General features: G+C 41.0%; 1 protein-coding gene across 1 annotated transcript; it reads right to left on the minus strand.

The window, feature by feature from the left end:
- Window positions 1-7,909: 7,909 nt before the first annotated feature.
- Window positions 7,910-9,340, minus strand: LOC115786099 (D(1) dopamine receptor-like). The gene has a single exon (XM_030738141.1). It carries the CDS (start codon window positions 9,284-9,286, stop codon window positions 7,910-7,912), a length of 1,377 nt encoding a protein of 458 aa, XP_030594001.1. The 5' UTR covers window positions 9,287-9,340.
- Between the last annotated feature and the right edge of the window lie 1,219 nt (window positions 9,341-10,559).

Here is a 10,559-nt window from a genome sequence, read left to right on the forward strand (position 1 = left end):
CATCCAGCCATCTTCGTTTCTTCTTCTGTCCAATGCCAGGTCGCGAAGGCAGCATGTTGTTTAATTATAGCAACATGATTTGTACTCCTCCTAAAGTCCACATTTTCTGTGTTTATTCTTAGCTCAAACTCTCCACCCCAAATTAATGTGTGCAATATCTGACTTCTACCACTAGATTTCATTGTTCCCTTGCCTCTATTGGGTTCAATTTCGGACCAGGACAAACAAAAACTCTGCTCTTTCCCTCTGAGTCTGTCTCTTTCTGGTCTATTCTTAGAGGTTAGAGGGACACTGTGAGAATGGGGTGTAAGGCTTTCTGACGCCCCGCACTAATAATTCAACTGCCTCACACAACAGCACGAATGAAAACTGGCAGGAAAGATGTACACAGCTGCACCGGCCACTTGTGGCCGTCTGTTGGAACCCTTTCTTCTTATTAATAAAGTATTTTGTGTCCTCTTCTTGCACTTCTCCATTGTTTTCCCCCCTCTGGGTTCATTTATACAACCTATTTTTGGCTCTTGTCACAAATGTAAATCAAAACTGTTACGTAAACACACGTCTGAATTATTTACTGCGTTTGAATGGCCACTGACATTGTAAAAGGGCATTTATGCTTTAGATTGTCTGAGTGATTGTTTAATCAAAATATACACCTTGGTGTGTTCATTTTTTATTCTGTAGTTTTTCAATCATCACATCTCCAATGACAGATAATTTGTGGACTCTCAGCTGTTACAGACTTCATTGCAAACAGCCTACAATACAAGGTAACTTCTTTTGCTGTATGTAACTAAAAAACACTGTAGACTCTCACGCTACCTTTTCTTTTTGTAACTTTCCTCTCTTTCTTATCTTTTCTGGCCTGATTCTCTCATATTCTTTGACTTGAACAGACATACTTGTGAATGAAAAGCACAGTGTTTAGTTGTCAGCCTGGGCCAAATTTGTGTAAACGTGTTCTCTCTAAATCTGTAATAATGCTGAGAGCAGGGGCTTCTCCCCCCAAGAGTTTTAGGATTATTGCGGCAAACAATGCGAAAACTTCATGATCTGATTTCCCCAAAGGACCAAAGGGGATTATAAGACCTGTCAGATGGAGAGAGTTTACAAATCGCATCAGAGGAGAGAAGAGAGAGAAGGTGTGCATGGGTGGCTGTGTATTTGACACATAACAGCACATTCTCATCCAAACAAATACTTAAAAGAGTAGTTTTTATTTTGCTTTGTTTTGTTTTTTTAATTTTTGGGGAGCAACCGTTCACTCAGATTATAATTTTTAAAATAAGTCAGAGATTTTCACCTTATATTCACCAAGTCTAAATAGGTCGGATGGCTCATGAACTAATCTGACTACACACTGATTCACATCACTGAGTCAGATTAATCTACAGTTAAGTCCATACATTTTTGGGCAATGACACGTTTATTTTTTTTTATCATTTTACACCACCACGGGCAATCGTTCAGCATCAACATCTCTTTGGACCTCTTAATGAGAGAACGGGTAGCAAATGTTAGTTCAACACTTGGCATCAGCTCCAGATTATTTTTTTTTTTACCTCTTTAATTTGCCATGAAATAAAAATGGAGCAGGCCTCACCTAGCCATGAAACTGCTTGTCAGTTTATTGTCCTGTGTGTAAAAATGTCTGTAATTCCTAAACAGTTAATGCAATGATTTTGTTAAAGCCCCTGAATTAAAGCGGAAAATCTACACTTCAATCACAACTTGATTGCTTGATTCATAATCCTTTGTGGGGATTACCTGATTGTTAGTGAAACTGTGCCATTTTCCAAATGCTTATGGACCTGACTGTACATGAATGTGAAGAACGAGGTCAGCTAATACAGCAGCTAGGAGCATGTATTATTTGAGACCCGTCCACAAGATGTTTTGCCATACAAACTGCAATATGATGGCCATCACTAAACCACTTTAAAAGAGAAACATTAATCCAGTTTACAGCTCTGTATGTTTGTTCTAGGACTTCATTAGAGTACACTTCCATGATGTGTACTTAAAAAAAACATCTGATTTCTCTTTTTGCAGGACTGAAGCCTACTGGCTTTTCTTGATTGGAAAAGGCAAATAAAATCCATCAAAACTTGTCTGTGTCTAAATCGGATCCAGAGAAGAAGAATGGAGACCACGGGCACCCACAGCAACAAAGATTAGAGCAGGATGTCTCTCATCAATGCTGTGTAAGATAACAGTAGATTCAGCTTTCTGATCACAAACCATATGTTTCTATATATACGCCTGCCAACCACTGTATTTGTTAACTGCATGTTAAAGCTAATATTTAATCAGCCAGTTACGTGGGAGCAACTCAGTGCATTTAGGCATGTCAAGAAGAAGTCCTGCTGGAGTTCAAACTGAGCATCAGAATGGGGAAGAAAGGGGATTTAAGTGACTTTGAATGTGACATGGTTGTTGGGACCTGGTCTGAGTATTTCAGAAACCTTTCTGGGATTTTCCCACACAACCGTCTCTAGGGTTTACAGGGAATGTTTGGAAAAGGGGAAAATATCCAGTGAGCAACAACTAAATTTGTGGTATTTAGAAAGCTAAAAGCGGTACTTAAAGAGATAAAACATAAAATCAGTGGTGTTGAAACTGTAAGCGTTTTTGATAGAAAGTTCTCAGGGGTTGTAAGTGACAGCAGACATATTAATTACACAAAGCTAAAAATCTCAAAGACACTTTGTATTTTGTATAAAATTAAAGATTTGTTTACTTATAATGCCTTATTTATAATGTACTGCACACTTATCCTTCCATATATGACTTATTGTGTAGAACTGTGGGGGTCCACTTTAGTCAACGATAGAGTTTTAAAATGCAAAAATGAGCTATGTGCCTAATAAATAAGGCAGGCCATTATGAACGCACATTCATTATTTCTAAAATCCAGTAATGAAATTTAACGATATAGTTTTATATAAAATTAATTCAAATATTGTTTAATGGAAAATCAAAGACCCTGCCACACTGTGCACAAAAATATTTTGTACTTCAGGAAAATAAATACAATCTAAGAGATGAATGTAAGTTTATTGTACCTAAGGCCAGAAAAGGGTTCAAACAGAGATGCTTGTCTGTTCTCGGACTTCAGCTGTAGAATAATGTGATATATGAAAACAGATATGAAAACATGTAATTTATTTTTTCTTTTCAAAAAGAAAATCTCACAATATATTTTACATAGTAATATGACTAAATGGATGTCCTTTAGGATGAAGGTCACAAAGCTTTTCATCTTCTTTTTTTTTGTATTTTCTTATATCAAAGGTAACTTGTAAATGGGTAAATTGTGAGTTAGGCATATAAGTGTTTGCTTCTGCCTGCTTTGGTCTCACTTACTGATTGTCAGATGTGCATTTATGATTTTTGTGTGACCAAAACAAAAAAATAAACTGAACTGAACTCAAATAATCTGGTCAATATGAACCAGAATCTCTGAGTAATGATTCCAGCACCTTATTGAATCTATACCATGAAGAATTAATGCAGCTCTGAAGACAAAAGGGAGTCCAACAAGCCACCATCAAGGTAAACCTAACAAAGTGGCCGGTGAGAGGATATGCTCTGTTATGCGCAGGGGGAATCCACTAAAATGCAGAGTGAAGTGGAAAATATTTGCTGCCAAGACCGACCAAAGTTCTGTTTTTTCCTCCTCTTCTTTTTTTGTTGTTGTTGATGGCAGAGGTGAAACATCTTCAAGAAACTTGATGAAGTCCAGTCGCCTTTTTTCAAGCTCCAGAGACTACCATGACCTGGATGACTGAGAACCTACACAGACATTTTCTTTTTTTTGTTTGTTTGTTTGTTTTTTGTTCTTGTAAAACATTTAATTTAGGCTTCCTAATAATTCAGCCCTAAAAGTTATTGAAATTCTCAGATTTAATAGAAGTGTGCACAATGCCACAGTTAATTTTTCTATTTTTGAGAGAAATAGTGTCCCTTAGAAAGCTCAGTGCAGAAGTTACCTTTATTAGAGGAGTTCCCCGTCCTCAAGTGCGCAAATCGATTAACACCTTACTCAGAATCACTCTGCTTTGTCTGCAGCCTCAGGGGCTCTTTTTAGCTCTCACAGTTTCAAGGTGGGTACATGCGGCCCATAAAAAGCTCCTCCAGGTGAACTACCATGGGAGACACATTGATGCAATGAGCTTCTTTTGGGTGAGATGAGACTGAAATGAGGACAGTCATTAGTCAGTCAATATTAATAGATGTAATCACTTTATCATGAACTGCGCCCCCAGTCGGATCTTTAAAGACTTTTCTCACTCAGTTACTCCCCGTCCAACATCTGCACGTTTTAAAACATTTATTTGACCTTTGTTTTATTAATCCTCTTCAGTGTGGGGAATATTCTTGTGCACAGTGCAGCTGAACGTCCCATGAAGGTTGCAAGCCCATTGCAGAGCATACCATGATGTCTTCCCCTACTCTTCCAATGCACAGACACAAACATGCTATGACTGTGGTACTCCACATGTTTTCAGTGAAACTGCGAGCTATGACTAATGATTATTTGTTGTATGTAAAGGAAAATTTTTAAAATACTGGGGAATGCATTTATTAGCTTTAGCTTATATCTGGGTGACAAAAATTCATCTGTAATGTCTGGAGCAACATCATGTGTCTTTTGACTCAAACAACCAGAGAACAATCAGGGTGTTTCCACTTTGTGAAAAACAAACACATGTAAGCTACAGTAAGCATGAAATGTCTTCTCACCTAAAGCTGCTGTTTCTCCTTTTTCTTTCCCAGCCTGCACTTAGAAGTTAGCAGATACTTAGAGAAGAGTTGATGCACACACCTTAATTTTCAGTAAAGCTTCAGATGGATTTGTTTGTCAAGACAGCTGATTTGTCAGTTTTACCACAGGTCAGCAGATTCAAAATACAAATGAAACAAATTTTTTAAGTGCATATGTCCTTGGACCAAACGCTTATAGCCTGTTACAAAAACAGCAAACTCCTATATAGCAAATATTCCCTGCATAATAACAGCATGAAAGGGTTGAATTCATAACTCAAGTAAACTTTTATAACTATTTTATAACTTGCCTGTTTGGCTTTTAAGGTTTAAAGTTTGGGGTGTGACCGGTTTCACTGAAAGGTGTGCTGTACAGAGGAAGGTGTTGCAATAACTGTCTGTTAGACCAATTCTTGTCACTGAACTGGACCTCTCACCCATGTTAGTGGTGTTGATGCCTTTTGGAGCACTTTTAATGGATTTATCTGGAGCCCATCCAAGAAGACCTTAATATAGCTTTTTATGACTTTAAACAAAAGGGGAAAAAAAAGCTCAATTTTCTGAGTTTCCAGGAGTGACCTATAAGGTGATTCTCTGGGAGCGAGAGTCTCAGTTTATCTTACACTCACCAGCCACTTCTTCAGGTACCACTTGCTAGGACTAGGTTGGACCCACTTTTGCCTTCAAAACTGCCTTAATTCTTCATGGTCTAGATTCAACAAGGTGCTGAGATTTTGGTCTATATTGAGATGATAGCATCACATAGTGGCTGCTGCTTTGTCAGCTGCACATCCATACGGGTGTGTGAATCTCCCGTTCCAACGCATCCCAAAGATGCTCTATTGGATTGAGATCTGGTGATTGTGGGGGTCATTTGAGTACAATGAATTCATTGTAATGTTCAAGAAACCAGTTTGATATTATTTGAATTTTGTTACATTGTGCCTTATTCTGTTGCACAAATGATGGATCCATGCTTTCATGTTGTTTATACCAAAATAATCCACCCATCCAAGTAAAACATCTACTCTGAGCTGAAAGCTGGAGGTGAGGGAGAGAATAAACTTCACCTCCCTTAGCTTGATTCAAACATTTGGCCATCTACAGGTGTCTGCTTTATTTCTAAAGTAAAATTATATTATCTTTCTCTACTATCCAAATGTTGTTGCAGAAATCGAGACTAATCAGGCTGGAACACATTTTTACAATCTTCTATTGTCCAATTTTGTTGAGCCTGTGTGAATTTGTGAACCATTTCCTGTTCTTAGCTGACTGGAGTGGCGCCCACTGTGGTCTTCTGCTTCTGCTTCAAGATTTAACATATTGTGCGTTCAGAGATGCTCTTCTGCGTACCTTAGTTGGAACGATTTGAGTTACTGTTGCCTTCCTATCAGCTCAAAGCCGTCTAGCCATTTTCCTCTTACTTCTGACATCAACAAAGCATTTTCATCCAGGGAACTGCTGAGCTCTGGATATTTTCTCTCTTTTTTGGACCATTATTCGTAAACCCTGGAAATGGTTGTGCAGAAAAATCTGAAATGCTTATAGCAGCCCATCTTGCACCAAGAACCATTTCATGTTCAAAGTCACTTGAATCACCTTTCTTCCTTATTCTAATGCTAGGTTTGAACTTCAGCAAGTCCTCGTGGCCATGTCTACATGCCTAAATGCACCGAGTTGCTGCCATGTGATTGGCTGATTAGATGTTTGCGTTAGCAAGTGGGTCAGTAAGTATACCTATTGAAGTGGCAGGTGAGTGGTGACTGAAAATAAGTAAAACAGCTTTGTTTAGACCTTACAATTTAAAAAAAAAAAGTGGGAAAAAATATTTTTTGTTTACAGGATTGTGTGTGTCTGTATGTGTGTTACAAATTGTAAACTTTCAAATATGTGCGGGGGTGCTGCTTGGCAGATTTTCCTACTTCTTTATGCCATGCTAAGCTATCCAGCTGCTAGTTTATGTTACAGTTTTTACATTAACATGTAAATGGCATCAATAATCTCTTGACAAGAAATAAAACTCTGACTAATTCTTTATATAGTAAGCTACCTAATAAAATAAACTGTAGCTCAGGAGGAAATCATTTTTCTTGTTGGTTCCATTAAGGCTTGGTGGTTCTTTCAGGTCACAACAGACACGTTCATATTTAACACCAACAAGGAAGTCCCATGAAATTAAAATGAACAGATGTTACTATGAAGAAAGTTCATCAGAGAGCAGGCCATGAGCCTGCATACCTCTACTCTTGTCGTGGCCATTTCTGCATCAGCCTCACTGCACAGAATCACATCTTGTGTTTTCAGAAGTTGTCACCATAAAAGCTTCTGTGTTCTTGCTGGTCAGGACATCTTTCACAGGAACAACCACTACAAATAATTCATGATTGTTTCTTTCAGGGGAAAAAGGGTGGGGGGGGGGGACAGAGTGCACTGTGCATCCACCAAGATGCACAGCTGACGGGTGCTAATGTGAGTTACTTACATAATCCCATTTCTAGAGAGTCACAGAAATCCTGACCTCTGGTAAATCGCTCTCCACGCTGGGGGAAGAGAGCAAGAGGAAGGCCAGTTATTTGCCTTTTGAATGGCCACGCTGCAAAACCTCTGTCCTACTGAGTAAATTTTTCTGTTAATCCACCCATCCATGTAAAACATCTACTCTGATCTGAAAGCTGGAGGTGAGGGAGAGAATAAACTTCACCTCCCTCAGCTTGATTCAAGCATTTGGCCATCTACAGGTGTCTGCTTTATTGCTACAGTGAAATTACATTATCTTTCCTTTATATTATAAGATCAAAATTTCTCCACTTAACTCAAGCTGCTAGTTTTAAAATCTTACTTCAGAGTACTTTAAACCCAAAGACTTTGTTGGGTACCGATCACCAAAAATAAAGCTCATGCCTATACACACATAGAAACAAACAGCACCACCCACATTTATCCAAACACTCGCCCTCATCCCAGACACTAGAAGACATCCTGATGTAGTTTAATAGTAAGGTAGGGTTGTCATTTTATGGATGCTTGGGACCTCCCTAGTGTGAAAAATTCAGTGTGCTTCATTCTTCCTGCCCCTCTACATCCGGGGTTCAGTCTGGTCCCCTTATTTTTGCCCTACCCCTTGACCTTCAATTTATCCCACTCATATGGGAATGTGCGTCAGCCTGTCTTTGTAGTTCCTTTCCTCGGTGTCAGTGACTTGTTCCGACCTCGTCCCTCTGTGATAAAACACAGTCACCGTGGTGTTCCCGCTGTCCTCACTTTCTCTGGTGTTCGTCGCACAGGAGACGTCCAGCCTCACCTTCATCGGGCTTTCTCGCTTCGTGTTTCCAGCCTGGTTACTCGCCATAATCGTCTCCACCGCTGCGCTCACCGCGGCCAAAAAGCCGCGTCTGCGGCAGCGCAACAGGCGCAGGAAAGCGTCTCTGAAGTCCGCGTTGAACGCATATATGACCGGGTTGAGAGACGAATTGCTCCAGCCGATCCACACAAAGACATCGAAAGTTTTTTCACTAACGCAGTAAGGGCCACGCTGAGCCGCCGGAGCTCCGGGTCCGGGACAGAACGGCAGAGCGCAGTTCAGGATAAAGAAAGGCAACCAGCAGCAGACGAACACACCCATTATGATGCTCAGAGTTTTGAGCACTTTTGTCTCTTTTCTGATGGAGACTTTGAGCTCGCAATGCGACTGATTAGAGGGCTGGCAATCCGGATCAAGACTGATATGAGACTGAGACGAGTGGGTGCTCATTTCTGTACACAGGTGCGAAATTAGTTCAGGAACCTCCGAGCGGCAACTCTGCGCGTGCTCCGCAGCCCGCTCCAAGGATAATATCATGCGGATCTGCATTTGGGCTATCCGGTAGATGCGTGTGTATGTCACTATCATGATCACAACGGGGATGTAGAAGCTGATGAGGGAGGAGGAGATGGCGTACGTGCGGCTGAGGCTGGAGTCACAACTCCCATCATCAATATTGTCTCCATGGTGCGCCAAACCCTCTCCGGTCGGGTCACCGATCTCCGCCCGGTGCCAGTTTAGCTGCACGGGAACGAAAGAGATGACCACAGAAACTGTCCAGGTCACACCGATGATAACGGATGCCACTCTTCTAGTCATACTCCTTTCATAGCGAAACGGGTTGGAGATGGCCCAGTATCGGTCCACACTAATGACGCACAAGTTAAGGATGGACGCCGTTGAACACATGATGTCGCAGGCCAGCCAGGTTTTACAGAAGCCCCCAAACGGCCAGAAACCGGCCACTTCGGCCACTGCTTTCCATGGCATTACCAGCAGGGCCACCAGAAGATCCGACAGAGCCAGTGACACGATGAAGATGTTGGTTACTTTTGCGCGCAGGTGCCGGTAGCGATAAACGGCTGCGCACACCGTGAAGTTACCTAAAAGCGTCCAAATGATAAGCAGCGCCAGAACACAGCCCGTTAACACGCGGTGCGCCGGTAACCCTTCCCGGCTGCCACCTCCTACCAGCGCCAAGCCGGTTGTGTTATTCATTGCCTCGTCGCGCGCTCGGGCACATGTGTGCAAGAATCCGCGCCACTAGCAGAAAACGAGGCTTAATGGTCGCCCACAGTGGCGACTGCGTGTCCTGCTCCACTCGGACTGATCTGAGCTTCTGCTCTGAGCGCACAGCAGACTGACTGGGGACCTCATGCACCACCAGCTGGTACTCACTGCTGACAACACAGCTCCCAGACGCGCAGAGCTGAGAGAAGTTTGCCACCTGAGAAAAGCAGAAATCATGTCGAGCCATTTTTAATTTTCTCTGTGAATAGTTTCATTCTGCCTTACTATTTTAGATTAATCCCTTGCCCCGACGCTTTGGGCTCTTTCTTTTTCTTAATCTCAATACACTTAACATCAGTGGAAATGTTGCTGCAACAAAACGAAAAATATAAACGTGAGGATTCAACACAAACATACAAAAGACTTTCCTTTATACACATTTCCCAGTTCACAGAGATTACGGCCAGAAATGCTGATTTATTAAGACAAAGTGTTTGCTTTAAATTACATATTTTATTAATTCGCAGTTTTCCCTATATAGATTCATTTTTATTATATTTTGTTTCGCGCATTTGAACTGAAACACTAGTTCATTTTTTTCCCTCAGACACATGCAGTGTCTGTAATATTCATGTATCACGGTGTGCTGGATGTCTTTTCTATGCTCTCAGGGAGCCACGCTCTCCTCGGTATCATCACCTTCTTTCTCAGTGACTCAGACAGACATGCTTCAACCAAGCACCTCATCCCACTGTAGGGTCACAGTTGGCGACAAAATATCCACAGTCATTCACACTCATATGGCCTGGGATGCTGAACACTAAGATTACAAGAGACTGCAAAAAAGTCATGGCTCATTGTGCAGCGTCCTGATGAACTGATCCATCTAAATATAAGTATGTGACCACTCATTTTATCAGAAAGCTCTCAGACAGGAAAGAAATTAAGATTTTCTTCAGATTTGGCTTTTCATTGAATGTCGCACTCCTGCTTATTATCTTAACAGATCTCTTCATATCACCCGGTTTCTCTCTATAATATTTGCATTCATTCAAAAGAGTGAAGTCAGTCAGATATTTAAATAGAATTTAGAGGGGGGGGGGGGGTTTCAAAGATTATTTTTGCCCTAATCACCCAAACATTAGAGTTCTTAGTCTCATTCTAATGTTTTACCAGAGAATCATTACTTTCATATAATTTCTGTAAGCCCATGCCTTGGTCAAGAACACAGTAAAATCACTGCAGTATCAAATTATCAGAC

The sequence above is a fragment of the Archocentrus centrarchus genome, chromosome 1, assembly GCF_007364275.1.
Source record: "Archocentrus centrarchus isolate MPI-CPG fArcCen1 chromosome 1, fArcCen1, whole genome shotgun sequence".
NCBI classification, from domain to species: Eukaryota; Metazoa; Chordata; class Actinopteri; order Cichliformes; family Cichlidae; genus Archocentrus; species Archocentrus centrarchus.

Coding starts and splice junctions, on each gene's coding strand:
- LOC115786099 (XM_030738141.1), bottom strand. CDS start 9,286: ATGAATAACACAACCGGCTTGGCGCTGGTAGGAGGTGGCAGCCGGGAA.